The sequence below is a fragment of the Gouania willdenowi genome, chromosome 1, assembly GCF_900634775.1.
Source record: "Gouania willdenowi chromosome 1, fGouWil2.1, whole genome shotgun sequence".
NCBI classification, from domain to species: Eukaryota; Metazoa; Chordata; class Actinopteri; order Blenniiformes; family Gobiesocidae; genus Gouania; species Gouania willdenowi.
The window spans coordinates 10338785-10356118 of NC_041044.1; the positions used below are offsets into that span (position 1 = coordinate 10338785).

The following is a 17334-nucleotide window of genomic DNA, read 5'->3' on the forward strand; positions in this document are numbered from 1 at the left end:
TCAATGGGGCAATTGAGTCCAAGGTGGATTTTAGTAGACTAGCAGAGCTATCGACAAGCAGATCCAGTTGAGAGGGGTTATAAATAATATCATAGTTATTTATTGGATGGTGCACTGAGTTTAAGGCAGCAGGAATGGCCTCTTTAAATTTAGCCACAGCACTATTGGACAGATTTTTACTCGTAACTATTTTATTGCACAGTGCGAGATCCTCTAGGATAATGTTAAAAGATATTAAAAAGTGATCTGATAGCAGAGGATTTTCAGGGTAGACTTTTAGTTCATTAATATCAAGGCCATATGTTAGAACAAGATCAAGAGTATGATTTAAACGATGAGTAGCTTCATTAATAGTTTGAAAAAAGCCAACTGAGTCTATTAGGGACATAAAGGCTGAGCTCAGGCTATCACTATCTATGGATATTAAAATCTCCTACTATCAGTATTTAATCAGAACTGAGGACTAAGTTTGATATAAACTCAGAGAATTCTGATAGAAATTCAGAATAAGGGCCTGGAGGATGGTAAATTATCACAAATAATGCATACTTCCGACGGGCACTGTACATTATAGAAAAATACACTAAGCGAAAGAAATAAAAAATGAGTTTAAAAAAACAACACATTTATCATGCGCATGTCCCATAGAATTAAACTCGGGAAATTGCACATGCTATTTTACTTTGCACCTGCAATTTTACCCCTTTATAATGCTACAGAGTATGTTGTTATTATTATGCCCATAATTGACAACTCTACTTAAGCTCCCACTATATGAATACATACTTCCGACGGACACTGTACCTGCCACTACACCTGACTGCTGAAAATAGATAAGTTTAGTGAAAGTTAAGCAGGCAGGTTCATGTGGATGGACTGGTGCGCATAAATTTAGAATGATTCCCCCCCACACACACACACACACACCAAAGGACAACAAAAATATGAAAATGACTCAAAATACACAAAACAAAATATTTATACAAAAAAAATACACAAAAGACAACAGAAATGCAAAAAAGATACAAAATGATTCCAGAATCTCACTACTTAAGGCAACAAAAAACAATAATTATACAAAAAAATGCACAAATGACGTAAAACAAAAAAACTAAACATTATTTATACAGGAAGTACACAAAACGACAACAGAAACACACAAAAAAATTTATTGCTAATATTATTATAACTATTACTACTTCTACTCTTAATATTATATCCCTATTTAATTGTACTACTCCTACTTTATTATTGTTATTGCTATTCTTATTTATTATTTTTATAACCATTACTACTTTCACTATTAATTTTATATCTCTAACAATAACAATACAGTAGTAGCACAATTAGATATTCCTATATTATTCTTTTTTTTATTATTTTATCTTACTAATACAGTGCCCGTCAGAAGTATGTATTCATATGGGAGCATAAGGGGTATATTTGCGGGTGCAAAATGTGGTCGCAATTTTCCTGGTTTAATTCTATGGGACATGTGCATGACTTCATCACTTTTGTATTTTTTTTATGGTGTATTTTTCTATAACGTATGTTTTTTGGAGTCATGTGTATTTGTGTATCTTTCTGTTGTCTTTTTGTGCATAAATGTTTGCTGAATTTTTGTGGAGTCGTGTATTTTTGTATAATTATTGTTTTTGTTGCTATTGTAGTGTGAATCAGAAGTAATTTTGTGTATTTTTCTGTTAATGTATGTTTTTTGAAGTCGAGTACAGTGCCCGTCGGAAGTATGTATTCATATAGTGGGAGCTTAAGAAGAGTTGTCAATTATGGGCATAATAATTACAACATACTCTGTAGCATTATAAAAGGGTATATTTGCAGGTGCAAAGAAAAATAGTGTGTGCAATTTCCCTGGTTTTATTCTATGAGACATGGGCATGATAAATGTGTTGTTGTTTTTTTTTTTAACTCATTTTTATATTTTTCGTTCGGTGTTTTTTTCTGTAATGTACAGTGCCCATCGGAAGTATGCATTCATGTGGGATTATAAGTATTTAGTTTAGTGTATTTTGAGTCATTTTCATGTTTTTGTTGTCGTTTGGTGTATTTTTCTGTTGTCTTTTGTGTAATTTTTGTATAAATATTTAGTTTTGTGTATTTTGAGTCATTTTCATATTTTTTGTTGTCGTCTAGTGTGTGTGTGCCTGCCTAATTTTCACTAAACGTATCTATTTTCAGTAGTTAGGTGTAGTGGCAGGTGTGTTGTGAGTGAAGCTGCAGTAATCATCAGACGGGCTTCACTATGTAGCACCGTCTACTGATCTGACTCAACACTACAATCACTACCACCCAATGGACGGGTGTCGTGACACAGACTGTAACCGGACTAAATGGTGGTCCGTTACACACACACACACACACACACACTTAGACGGTTATCGATAGTGAAGCGCACCTGATCGGAGGGGGGGGTGGGTGTGACTCTCTACCTAGGACACAAATCTCCTCCGTTGGTTCTCACATGCGCGCTGCTGAGAAATGTGCAGCTTTCAACACAGCAGCCATTGCCGTCAATAACTTCCGGGTGAGGTCTGTCCGTTTTAAATAGTGAACGGTCAAACTAACATGAAAATAAACGTTTCGAAATGTCATCACCAAATAAAGAACAGTAAAAAAGTATTTTTCCTCAAAAGAGAAAAGAGAAGTCCATGGGAGCTCATGCACGCACCAAAAGTGAGCTGTGCAGTGAAATAGATATAGATGGTGCGCTAGCGCCCCCTTACACCTTGAGGTCAAAAGATGAATAGGTTTCATTTCGGGGCCGTCCAAAAGTGAAATAAAATTAAAATAAACATTTTGAAATGACCAAATTACTCCAAAATAACAGATACACACACTTGGGGTATTTGGAACCCGTTGACTAAGTTTCAGGTCGAACTTGCGCCGCGTCTGGGAGATATTTGCTCCACACACACACACGCACGCACATACAGACACAGACCATCCTTGCTTTTATAGGTAGATAGTTACTGGTATTCTCATTGTATTATTATTAATATTGCTATTACCTTAATATTTTATGTTTATTATTGTTTTTATTATTGTATTACAGTTACTGGATTCTCTTTATTTTGTTATTGCCATTATTATTATTATTATTATTGTATAATTGTACTACTACTGTATTAATGTTATTGGCATTATTATAATGACCATTTTATTTTTAAACTCTTTTTAATTATTAATATTTTATATTATAGTTACTGGTATTCTTATTGTATTATTAGCATTGCTATGTTATAATTTTTATTCTCATTGTATTATTAGCATTGCTATATTATCATATTTATTCTCATTGTATTATTAGCATTGATATATTATCATATTATCATATAATTATTTAAAAAAAAATTATTATTGTTTTTTATCGTATTATTGTTACTAGGTTCTTATTATATTACTTTGTTATTGCTATTATTATTATAACCATTACTATTATTACTATTACTATTTTTGCTAATACTATTATATTCGTATCATCTTTATTATTATCAGGGCTCTACACAAACTTATCCAATGGTTGCTCTGGTGTGACCGACTTTCTCTGCTGGTCGAGGGGGTGTATGGTATAGCCATGTATGCTTATGAATAGTTGGCTTAACTGGCGTACTTTTGTTTTGTATGAAGTAAAGATTGACAGTGACTCAAGATATATTTGCAAAATGTTTTAGCGTCAATGTTAAGTTTTTCTGTAACAAGCAGTGGCTGAAGTAATTATATTAATAATAATGATAATAATAATATACTGAAAAAGTATCTTTTTGATATGCCGTGACTTACAAAGAGCAATGTGCTGTGGGAGTGGGCGTGGCTTATGTCAGATGATGAAACTCTTTGTAAGGAACATGTGGATATGAAATTTATAAAGATGTGAATTAAATTGTGAAAGTTAAAGGCAAAAATGTTTTTGCAAATATAGCGCCACCTAGTGGCGCAATTTTTGGTATGGGTGGTCTGTGTGGTCTTCTATATCTACCCTCTAAATGTCACAGCCCTCAACATAATAATTTAGCAGAAATAAATGTTTGTTTATTTATGTGTTATGATGTAATAAGCCACGCCCACTTTGACCAATCGCGAATAACTCTAAGATATTGCCTCAGGAGGCACCCAAGATCATACCCACCAAATTTGGTAAAAATTGGTCTTGCCATTGAAGAGATATAAATATTTATTTGCATCGCCCCCTAGTGCCCTACATTATTCAAATTTGGCGCATACCTTCACAGTCACATGCCAACTAAGGATCTCAGATTTGGTGTTGTTAGCATTTATTTTGACCGAGATATGCGCCAGTTTGCATTTTTATAGCTAGCTAGAAAAATATACTCGCTATTAATTTGCGAATAATTTACCCGAACAAACTCATAGGGTTAACTGGAGATTACGTCCAACTGAAGACTCTATGTGCCAAGTTTCACGCTGATTGGACAAAACCCCAAGGAGGAGTTTGAAAAAGGAGGTTTTCCAGTTTTTGCGATTTTGCTCTGAGAAAAATTAGGTGGAAATGGGCGTGGCCTAGCCCAGGTGATTCAGTGCTATTCAAGGAATCTGTGGATATGAAGGTTTTAAATTTGCAACAAACGGTGTGGGAGTTATTGACCAAAACGCATTGACCTTTGTTATAGCGCCACCTGCTATGTGAATTTTTGTGTTCAAGGTCCCCTGGGGATTTTGGACCCAACCACCAAAGGGCACCGCCCTACCTTGCACGGTTTAGCCTGCAGCACCACTTTTACCCAAGGAAACATAATAAAAATAAATATAATAATTATAATAATAATAATAAAAATCCTTACGATTACAATAGGGTTCCTAGCACCGCTGGTCCTAGGAACATACGCGGTTCCCTGGCCCCGCGGGCTTGGCCCCCTAATAATAATAAAAATCCTTACGATTACAATAGGGTTCCTAGCACCGCTGGTCCTAGGAACTGCGTATTCTTACATACGCGGGTCCCTGGCCCCGCGGGCTGGCCCCCTATTTACCTGATAACACAAGTAACTATAAGGATAACATTTTAATTAAGAAGAGCAATAACAATAATACAGTAGTACAATAATAAAATAATAGCAATAACAAAATAATATGACAATCCAGTCACTATAATACAATAATAAAAAAACGATTTAAAATAATGACATAATAGCAATAATACAATGAGAATACCAGTAACTATAAGATAAAACAATAATAAGAAAGACTAATATGTGAGCACATCATTCGTCTCTCTCTCTGGGCTGCAGTAGTCGATGCAGTGTCTACGTGTATAACCTTGGGCACCATGTGGTAAACTTTAGCTTAGCTTAGCTTTCTTAACTGCTGACATTAGAACTATGTGCATGTATAAACGGACTTTGAGTCTTATTTCTTATGTAAATAATTGGCTTCTTATCCGTGCCGGATTCCTGGGCCAAATTTCCTCCAACATCTGACTGGCAATTGCTAGGAGCAAATTTTGAAATGCCATCTGTTAACATGAACCAAAATGTGTATTATTTTTTTTACAATTAATTTCTCAATAGTGACATTTGGACTTTAAGCCCAGTTGCAATGATGCATAAGGCATCCTTGATCACTTTGTTAGCACTGAACAGCCACTTAAAGCGTCAATATTATTTCAACAGAGGTTGAGGTAAGTGAGGCTTAATACTGCTGTTTTGTGTTCCCAAAGCCTTCTCCTGGATAATGAGCGCTGGAAGCAAGCAGAGGTTCCTACTGAGTTTCAGGATTTGGTGAACTCCATTGTTGATGGCCAAATAACTCTACCTGAGCGTAAAACAATAGGTAACAGTCACACCCATGACATATACACTTTATGAAACTCAAGGCTGTATTTTTCACATGCTCTCTAAAATGCTGATTGGTATAATAAACATCAGAATGCTCTGATTAAGCTTCAAAGGACTAATTACAGACCAGTGAAAGTGGCACTAGTTGATTACCATTACTAATTGCATGATATATTAGAAATTAGGCTTTTTATCTCATCACGATGCATCATTTGTTGTTGATGTAATCTAGACATTTTATACAAAATGGTACGAAATGGTATGAAAAGATTAGGTCATAAATCAGAAAAATGTTTTTCAGATAATTAAAAATAAAAAAATGAAATGTACAACACAACAAACTACAAATTATTTCTTGCAAAAAAACAAAAAACAAAAAAAAAGATTCAATTTAAATAAGCAAAAGGCCTGCTCCAATGTAACTCAACTAAGGTGATATCAACTCAAAAGACTATATTAACTGTAATTAGCAATAGGTAGCAAAATTATTTTTTAAAGCAGTCAGACCCTTTTCCCTATGTTTAAGTACTATGCGCAGTAAAATTGTCACGTGCCTCTACATCTGTACTTTTGTCCCACTTTGGAAAGACCTATGTTTTATGTCTCTGAAAGGTCATAAAACAAAGCATCTCCCAGCTGCTGTAACGTCTGGTTAACTGCAATGCAGTCGCACCAGGACTCAACCAGTTTCAGTCACAGCTGAAGTGTGCAGGATACCTGGAATATTGAAGTTTTTTTTTTTTTACACAGAGTAAAATGGCCTGTCTAGGGAAGCCATTCTTGCCGTGCATATGAATCACCATGATGTTTGCGATGTGAACTGATCTATCATTTGATTGATTTGACCATCCCTAATTATTATTATTGTTGTTTTATTATGAGGTGTAGTTGTGTATATTTATAAATATTAATATGATTATTACCAATTACAACTTTTCTTGGAAAAAAAACCCATTAATAATGCTCACAGGAATTTTGTTGGCATGTTTGGCAAAAACTACAGCCTTAGTGGTACTCTTTTAACAGATAAACATTGACCAATATCCCTGTTGTTGAACACTGAACATATTTTATTTATTTTGAATTTTTTTCTTTTTTTTTGCATAATTATTGAGGTTAAGTCATCTCAAGTACCTTTTTTGGTACAACTAAGCATCATCTGAAAGCGACAATAGTTATCAATTAAATTAACATATTTGTTGGTAATTTCCACCAGGTAATGTTTGTCTAGTTGAATTCTGATTTCCCTTCTGCAGGTCCAGATAATAGGAAACCTACAGAGTATCTGCTCGTCAATGGAGAGAGATATGCTGTGGTTGGGTAGGTGTCTTTTAGTTCGGAAGTGACCCACTTGCATAAGAAATTATGTTGGGCACTAGATCATCAATTGTCACAATGTTTCTATTGAAACAATCTGTAGCCAAGTTTAAAAAAACAAAAAACAAAAACCACGATAAAAACACTATCTGGAAATTAGTTTGTATATACCTCATTGTGACCTATCTTTCTGTTTCCTTTTAAAGAACTGTGCTACTGCTGATACGTATATTTCTGGAATATTGTCAGTGTGTCAACGATGTACCATCCATTGCAACTGACATGCTGACCCGACTGTCTGATCTCCTCAAGGTCAGAAAAGGAAAAGTTTAATGAGGTCTAAGACATGACCTTTTTTTCTGAAATTGTTCCACATCAATAGATGCACTGCACCAGTGAGCACGCAAACTTTTTTTGGTTAGCTCAGATGGGAATTTAAAAAGATTATCAGTGTTGTTAATTTCTTTTTCCTCAGAAATCTCACCACTAGAACAGGAGACAATCTGATGAAAGTTTGTTTTGGGGCAATTTGGGGGTAGTTTAAGTGGTAGTTAGTTTTTGTCTTGTCACATGTTTAATTAGCACCAAAATATGGCTCAAATACTACCTCAAGTATTTGTAAATTAAAGAAAGAAAGAAGAAAAAATGAAGAATTGTATTTTATATTGCCATTAAGGGACATTTGACCTCATATCTGGTCTTGGTGAGTTGGACAAAACTACTTTTCACAGAAAGTTTCTCTGATCTGACAGAACCCCTTGTTAACCATGTGGCTGGCAGTGCTATGGGCTTTTCAGCCTCAAAGAAATGATAGTGTTCCTATTAAATGAATGCAGGTTCTTTTGCAGATTCTGTGTTATAATGGCACTGATCGACAGCAGTTAGTTAAGTATGTGACTAGGTTGCTAAAACCCCATTAAAGTTGTTACAGGCACTTTGCTAATTCTGATGCACACTATCTTGATGCAGTAAAGGATTCAATTCAACTTTTTTCATCTAGCGCCAAATACAATAAGTGTTTTTAAGGCAATATAAAGTCAACGTAAGTAAGACTTAAGTAATGTTTAAACTAGACTGAACCTTCATTTAAATTAGTGTAAGCTTCTTGTGCTCAGATCTCACTAGTTACAATAATCTAGTGAAGTTCCATCCTGCTTGTGTTTTACCACAAAATTACCCACAGCGCAAACTGCTATTCCTCCTTTCATGTAAAATATTGTTGACTCAAGTAGCACAGTTTCTAACAATATCCCTCGGTAAATCTGTCATGGATCACGCCTGACCCTCAGCTCAATTAAACCCACTCTGCGTTCACTCTCTTCGTCATACAGGGTGATAACCTTGTTATCACTAATTTTATAGCTAACTCCAAGTGCATAAACCTCTGTTTTTTTGTACACCTACTTCCTCACTCTTTCACCATTATTCTTCCATTCACACATGTCTGTGTTACTCACCTTAATTTATCTGTTCTTCATTCCACTCCCTTGGATTTCCCAAACCTTCACTTCTCCAGGTTCCAGTCAATCTGCTCCCTATTCTCTCAACAGTTATCTATGTCAACATACTCCATGAAACCTCCTGCACCTAATCGGTTAGCTTGTCCATCCCCACTGACTTTCTTGTGCAGAAACACACTTGATTTGTCCATATCTACATAGACACAGTGAAGCTCTGTTATCATGCAAAAATTGCATCTGCAGTGCTGTTACTAGAATGAAGCTGATGCTCACTGATCATGAATTATTATTATTATTATTATTATTATTATTAAGCCTCCACTATGTTTACTCCCAACGTTATAGTATGAATGATCAACTTAACCCCTTCAATTACTACAGCACTTTAATGGTACTACAGTCATCTGGTGGTGAAGATGATCAGTCTCTCATGGCACTTCCTTACTGTTGGGGCAAGGGTTACCAAGCAATATTCATTCAGACTTGTTACAGTGACGTTTTTGGGAGCCTGAATGATAGTAGCAGTTTTCTTACTTGTGTGAGGAAGGTATTGAGGATCATATACTGTATCTTCAACCAATAACCCATAGACACCCAGTTAGAAAAACTAAGAAAAATTAGCTACTCTAGCACTGCTGATATTGTGTGTGTCCTCAGCACTTCAACTCTCGCAGTTGTCAGCTTGTACTGGGAGCTGGAGCTCTGCAGGTTCTCGGCCTCAAAACTATTACAACTAAAAACCTTGGTAGGTAACAGCCGCTCTACAAAACTACTACTACTACTAGTGTTATGTTTACATCAACATTATGTCTTTGCCTCGCTAAATGTGTGTGTGTGTGTGTGTGTTTTCAGCTTTAGCATCACGCTGTCTGCAGCTGGTTGTGTATTACATTCCTGTCATCAGAGCTCATTTTGAGAGCAAACTCCATCCCAAGCAGTGCAGTGTACTCAGACATTTGGACCACATAAAAAAGGTGACTCACATCGAAACACCAAAGGACTCAATAATATTTGTAAACATTTGTCATCAGTTGGATTGGATCTGAAACGTTTTCACTGTAATTTTTTATTAAATTTTCAGTGAGAATCATACTCATTAGGCAATTGTAGAATGACCGTACACAGAGTAAAAAAGCCTCGAGTTCCGTTTTTTGGACTAAATACAAGCAAGTCATAAAACAGACAATAGAAGCTGTAGCTACTAGACGTTTATAATAAGTGATACCTCTTTTTTTTCCTTCTCTGCCTTTTAAGTGTAACTAAACCGCAAGGGTTTTGCTGATAAGTGTCACGTCTGGAAAGCCTCGAGTTCCGTTTTTTGGACTAAATACAAGCAAGTCATAAAACAGACAATAGAAGCTGTAGCTACAAGACGTTTATAATAAGTGATACCTCTTTTTTGTCCTTCTCTGCCTTTTAAGTGTAACTAAACCGCAAGGGTTTTGCTGATAAGTGTCACGTCTGGAAATTTGAAAAATGCCTTGAGTATGGCCGTTGCTCCTGGAGCAGTTGAGACACGCCCAGTCACTCTCTAACAGCAGCCTCTGCCACGTATTTAACACCACCGTAATCAACAGACAGACAACAGACACCGGTGCACACAGCCAGGTACCACACAGGCTTACTTAATCATCAACAGGACATTAGCAGGAACAAAAAGTCAAGATACATGAGCGATGGCTAAAAAAAAAAAGTGCTTATTGCAAGATTGTGTAGAGCTTAGGTTCATGTTAGTCAATCACAGACATGAAAAATGTGAATCATTTTGGTTTTGACTGTTTTTTGTTTGTTTGTTTTTCTTAGCAGAAAGCAGTGATACCAATGTAACATATATGCTAAAAAGAGCTGTCACGTCATCTATCTATAAAAGCAAGGAACGTCTGTGTGCATGTGCGTGTGTGTGTGCGCGTGTGTGTGTGGAGCAAATATCTCCCCGACGCGGTGTGAGTTCGACCTGAAACTTAGTCAACGGCTTCCAAATACCCCAAGTGTGTGCATCTGTTATTTTGGAGTAATTTGGTCATTTCAAAATGTTTATTTTAATTCTGGACGGCCCCGAAATGAAACCTATTCAGCTTTTGACCTCAGGGTGTGAGGGGGCGCTAGCGCACCATCTATATTTATTTCACTACACAGCTCCTCACCCGAGCAAGAGTCACGTGTGCGGCCAGAACCAATCGCTGCGCACACAGCCAAGCAGACGCGGACTGTAAACACACGAGTGAGAGAGAGGAAGATATATAACCCGTTCAATACTCCATCTGGAAAACTGCGGATTCTCTGTGGTGCCATGCATGGAAGCTAAGCTCTGACCACTCGGTTCGAAGGTAAAAAATTATTTTAGTTTTTTTTTTTAAAAAGACAGCCGAATTGTACATAATACTTCAATTTACTCACTTACTCATGTAGTTTGGAACTTTATGTTTTGTTTTGCACAGTTTTGTTACTTTTCTGATTGGCGCTACAACGTCAATGGAGTTTTGTTATCAGCGTCTCAAACATTTCACGGGAACACACACACAATGTATTTATTTTTTTTATAATAAAAATATACATAATAATATAAATGAGTAAAATAAAACAAAAAACTAAACAATATTTATACAAAAAGTACACAAAATGACTCCAGAATCACTCTATAATGGCAACCAAAACAGTTATACAAAAAACGCACAAAGGCAACCAAAAGATAAAAAACACACAAAATGACTCCAAAAAACATACATTACAGAAAAATACACCAAACAACAAAAATATATAAATAACTCAAAATACACAAAACTAAATAACTATACAAATTACAACAGAATCACACTATAATGGCAACAAAAAACTATAATTATACAAAAACACAACAGAAAGATATAAAAACACACATAATGACTCCAAAAAACATACATTACAAAAGATGTGAAAATGAGAAGAAAAAAAAACACCAAACACATTTATGCAAAAAATGCACAAAAACACAACAGAAAGATACACAAATACACATAATGACTACAAAAAACATACATTACAGAAAAATATACCAAACAAAAAAATATAAAAGTGAGTAAAATAAAACAAACACATTTATCATGTTCATGTCCCATAGAATTAAACCAGGGAAATCGCACACACAGTTTTATTTTGCACCCGCAAATAGAATCAGAATCAGAAATCAGAATCAGAAATGTTTTATTTGCCATGTACAGTTTTGAGGACAGTACAAGGAATTTGACTTGGTGGTTGGTGCACAAAACAAGCAACAAAAAGAAATAAAAGAAATAAAAACAACACAACAAAGAACAACCCAGCAACAATAATAATAATAATAATAATGATAAATATAAAGGATGAGGGATAAATAAAGGATAGATAGAGAATAAAGGATAAATAGGATAAATATAAATATATATATACAGTGCAGCAGGTATCAAGCTGGTGGAGGTGGTGATCGGGTGGGGGGGGGGGGGGGGGTGGGGGGGTTCAGTGGGTGACTTGGGGTGTGTTCATGTGGATGGTGGCAGAGGGAAAGAAGCTGTTTTTGTGTCTGGAGGTTCTGGTCCTGATGGACCGAAACCTCCTACCAGAAGGGAGAGATTGAAACAGTTTATGACCAGGGTGGGAGGGGTCGGCCACAATCTTTCCTGCACGCCTCAAAATCCTGGAGGCGTACAGGTCCTGGAGGGAGGGCAGATTGCAGCCGATGACCTTCTCTGCAGAGTGGATGATACGCTGCAGTCTGGCCTTGTCCTTGGCCGTAGCTGCAGCGTACCAGATGGTGATGGAGGAGCAGAGGATGGACTGGATGATGGAGCTGTAGAAGTTCACCATCATCTTTGTTGGCAGACTGAACTTCTTCAGCTGCCGCAGAAAGTACATCCTCTGCTGAGCTTTTTTGATAAGGGAGCTGATGTTCAGCTCCCACTTGAGGTCCTGAGTGATGATGGTCCCCAGGAAGCAGAAGTACTCTACAGAGCTCACTGTAGAGTCTCCCAGGGTGAGGGGGGTGAGGGGGGCTGGGTTCTTCCTGAAGTCTGCTATCATCTCCACTGTCTTTAAAGCATTGAGCTCCAGGTTGTTCTGGCTGCACCAGGACACCAGCCGGTCTGTCTCCCACCTGTAGTCGGACTCGTCTCCATCAGCGATGAGACCGATGATGGTCGTGTCGTCTGCAAACTTCAGGAGTTTGACTGACTGGTGAGAGGAGGTGCAGCTGTTGGTGTACAGGGAGAAGAGCAGAGGAGAAAGAACACAGCCCTGAGGAGATCCAGTGCTGATGGTCCGGGGAGCAGAGATGGTTTTTCCCAGCTTCACGTGCTGCTTCCTGTCAGACAGGAAGTCTGTGATCCACCTGCAGGTGGAGTCTGGCACGTTCAGCTGGGAAAGCTTGTCCTGAAGGAGAGCTGGGATTATTGTATTAAAAGCAGAGCTGAAGTCCACAAACAGGATCCTGGCGTAGGAGCCTGGGGAGTCCAGGTGCTGGAGGATGAAGTGGAGAGCCAGGTTTACAGCATCGTCTACTGACCTGTTGGATCTATAGGCAAACTGCAGGGGGTCCAGGTGGGGGTCGGTGATGTCCTTGATGTGGGAGAGCATGAGGCGTTCAAAGGACTTCATGACCACAGATGTCAGAGCGATGGGTCTGTAGTCATTAAGTCCTGTGATCCTCAGCTTTTTAGGGACAGGAACGATGGTGGAGGCCTTAAAACAGGCTGGTACGGTGCATGTCTCCAGTGAGGTGTTAAAAATGTCTGTGAACACTGGAGACAGCTGATCAGCACAGTGCTTTAAGGTGGAAGGAGAGACATAGTCCGGTCCACAAGCCTTACGGGGGTTTTGTCTCCTGAAAAGTCTATTCACATCTCTCTCTTTGATGGAGAAAGGTGTCTCTGTAGGAGGGGGGGAGGAGGGGGGGAAGATAGGGGAGAGAGCCTCTGTAAGCAGCTGTGGTGAGACTGTAGCTTTGATGTGGGGGGTGAAGGTGTTGGAGTGAGGCTGGTCAGAGGTGTGAGGGGGGTTGGAGTCAGGTCTGTCCCATTGTCTGTCAAATCTACAATAGAACTCATTCAGACTGTTGGCCAGGCAGAGGTCGTTAGCAGCAGCAGGGGCTCTGGGCTTGTAGTTTGTAATTTGCCTGAGCCCTCTCCAGACAGAAGCCGAGTCATTTGCAGAGAACTGATATTGTAGCTTCTCTGAGTACAAACGTTTGGCTTTTCTCACCTCCTTTTCAAACGTGTACTTCGACTCTCTGTACCTGGCTCTGTCTCCACTCCTGAAAGCGACCTCTTTGTCTGCCCTCAGCCCTCTGAGCTTAGCTGTGAACCAGGGTTTGTCATTGTTATAACTCACCCTGGTCTTTGATGGAATACAACTGTCCTCACAGAAGCTGATGTAGGACGTCACAGCGTCTGTAAACTCATCCAGAGAACTGTTCGCAGACCTGAAAACATCCCAGTCAGTACAGTCCAAACACTCCTGGAGTTTCTCCACTGCTTCACTGGTCCAATGTTTAGATTCCTTCACCACAGGTTTACAGAGCTTCAGCCTCTGTCTGTATGAAGGAATCAGATGGACCATCAAATGGTCCGATTGGCCCAGTGCAGCACGGGAAACGGCGTGATAAGCACTGCTTAGTGTGGTGTAACAGTGATCCAGTGTCTTCTCCTCTCTGGTCGGACATTTAATTAATTGTCTATATTTGGGGAGCTGGTGTGAGAGGTCCCCTTTATTAAAGTCACCAAGCACAATGATAAAAGAGTCCGGGTAGGTCCGCTCCATGCACAGGATCTGGTCGGCGAGTGTGCGCTGTGCCTCGCGCACATCAGCTGACGGTGGGATGTACACGCCAACCAGGATGAATGAAGCGAACTCACGGGGAGAATAGAAGGGTTTGCTGTTGATAATAAAGGATTCCAGGTGAGGAGAGCAGTGCTGGAGGATCACTGTCACGTCGTTACACCAGTTACTGTTCACATAAAAGCAGATTCCTCCACCTTTCTTCTTCCCGGTGAGCTCCGCGTCTCGGTCCGCTCTGTGAAGTTGGAAGCCGGCCAGCTGCAGCGCAGAGTCCGGTACCGCTCCACACAGCCACGTTTCCGTGAAGCACAGAACAGAAGATGAGGAGAAGTCTCTGTTTCTACCTAACAGCAGCTGGAGTTCGTCCACTTTGTTACACAGTGAGCGCACGTTAGAGAGGAATATCCCCGGTAACGGTGTGCGCCGGCCGCGCTGGCGGAGGCGCACAAGCGCACCAGCTCTTTTTCCTCTCCTCCGGCGCTTCACTGCGTGAGCAAAGGTGAGCGCACCTTTGAGTAAAATGTCCAGTAAATCCACAGAGGAAGCGATGAAAGTGGGAAATAAATCTCTCGGGGTTGTTGCCCTGACATTCAAGAGCTCTTCTCTTGAATAAGAGAAGCCAGTTGCGGATTTTACAACAAAAACAAGACAAAAAAGTGCGCACCAACACACCACAGCAGCCATCCGCGGCGCCATCTTGCAGATAGATACCCCTTTATAACACTACAGAGTACCGAGTGTGTGTGTGTGTGCATGCGCGCGCGATATTTTTTTTTTTTATGAAATGGAGCAAGATAGTGTGAGACACTCAGTGAAGTGGAAAAAACTGGTTAGAGCCATCTCACAGTTAAAAAAAAGAAAAAGAAAAAAAATCTCCAGCACCACGTCGGAACAAACCCACGTTTAAGAGAATTCTACGAGTTAAAGAGCAAGTACAAAAAGAAGTAATGACAAACCTGAAGCTGAAGAAACCCTAAACGTGAATGGAAAAGACCCACAAACTTGATTGACTGAGGGAGAAAGAGAGAGCTGTCATTGAGACGAACAGAGCGGAGCTGCTGAGGGACAAAATCAGACAGCAACACATCTTGTGTGTAGGGGCAGGGCGCACTGACTGAAAATCCTCATTGGATAGCTGTGACTATGTCTGCGTTCTGTCTCATTCAATCCGAGCACAGATTTTGACTCGTATTACTCGTATAATACTCGTACTCGGCAAAAGTGCTTTATCCGTATCGGATACTTGTTTCAGCCGAGTATCCGGCCAACTCTAATATTGGCCTCTAACGGTTAAACGCCAGCTATTACAATTAAATTTTGCTATTAGCATAGATGGATTCTTTGGATTATCTTGCGTCATCAACTTTCACTGTTGGCCCCTCCTATAAAAGCTAAGAGGCGGAAGGAGGGTTTCCTCCAATTACAGCCCTCAGTGAGCATTGATTGACAGCCATAATGAGTAAGTCTAATGCTCCATATGAAACATCTCGCAGCAGTGATGTTTTTGACTCTGTGCTTCTATTAACTCATTCAGTGCCAGCCATTTTCAGATTTTCTACCCCCCCTCCTCCCGACCTGCATCAATGACCCGTTTAGCCCTGTTAGTTGATGGTTTTTTCTCACCATCGCAACATTATCAATAATCCACTCAGGTCCACACATGTTCTGTGTTAGTATGTTAGTATGTGGTGCTGTGAGCTGTTGGATACGTCACAATATCACTCTGTAGCGCCATAATCTCACTCGTTCCAGCTTCTTCCTTTGCTGGGTAGCATCATTGGCTAATCTTTGGCACAGTTGGTCACTACAACATCCCACTGCTTAGATATTGATGAGGGACCTCCGCCAGGGTGTTTTCTAGTAATCCCCATGAAAAAAATGAAAAAATGACGAGTTATCTCATCAATGGCACTGAGCGTTTGGATTTGAAATGACGAGTTATCTCGTCAATGGCACTGAGTGAGTTAAGAGCAGATTCTGGTCTAATCAGAGGGTTCATCAAGCTATGTATGTATGTACAGACACATGGGGGTCTATTCTACCATCTGGACTTAAGCGCTGTTTTACGCGCTTTCAGTTATGCACCTTTCTCCTGCGCGTATTCTCCAGTCCAGGCTCCTGACACGCCCACCATGTGTAAGTAGACCAAAAGCGCGTAGTCTGTGAATGAAGGCGGCCTGAAGCAAGGAGGTGGACTGGGCCATGGTGTCATTATTTTTTGGCTGTCTAGAAATCAAGGAACATGGAGTTTTCGCAACGCTTGTAAATGTCATTGAAATTCGTGAAAATGATAGAGAAGCACTTTTAATTTGAAACGCCTTTGTTGATAAACTGATTTTATTAACTTCTATTAACTTCAAGGCATTTTTTGAATTTCCTCCTAGTGGCAGCTCAGCAGAAAGCATGGGTTTAATTACCCTTTAAGGACTTTCTACTGCACACTACAGCTAACATTCAGGCTTGTTGAAGCCCTCCGCAAGTTCTGTTTTAAGATCAAGTGCAGATCAGAAGTCTGTAAACTTGATTTTCAGAAAAACTAAACCACCAGTGCTACAGTTTGCATGTGTTGGAAGTTTTCACACTTAAGTCCAGGATGTGAGGATAGTCCACAAGTACTGTATTACTAGAAGAAGCAACAGTGGTTTAAACAAAACTTCATACATTTATTGGATCATGCAATTACAGTTTACCATCACAAAATTATTGAAATATTTATTTTGGAATTGTTATTTTTTGAAATATCATAGTTTGTTCTGAATATCTTTTAAAAGTACCTTTGTTTTTTTGGTTTACTCCTTTATTTTGTACACAATCATTTAAGATAATGCTTTGGTTTGTAAGTGATGTAACTGTATCTGATTATGTGTTACTGACCTGCCTACTAAGGATGCATTGCCTGAACCCCCATTAGTTCTACCTCTGTTGGGACATTACTAAAGGATAAATGTAGCATCAAATAA

At 39.1% G+C, this 17334-nt stretch overlaps 1 protein-coding gene across 3 annotated transcripts in view; it reads left to right on the forward strand.

Annotated features, from left to right (window-relative positions):
* Positions 1-17334, forward strand: part of vps54 (VPS54 subunit of GARP complex) — an 81767-nt gene that overhangs the window by 59656 nt on the left and 4777 nt on the right. For all 3 annotated transcript variants that reach the window (XM_028443941.1, XM_028443960.1, XM_028443950.1), the window contains 5 exons: positions 5696-5808; positions 7070-7133; positions 7337-7442; positions 9248-9335; positions 9443-9564. In XM_028443941.1, coding sequence (XP_028299742.1) covers positions 5696-5808; positions 7070-7133; positions 7337-7442; positions 9248-9335; positions 9443-9564 — 493 coding nt within the window. The remainder of the gene's footprint in view (positions 1-5695; positions 5809-7069; positions 7134-7336; positions 7443-9247; positions 9336-9442; positions 9565-17334) is intronic.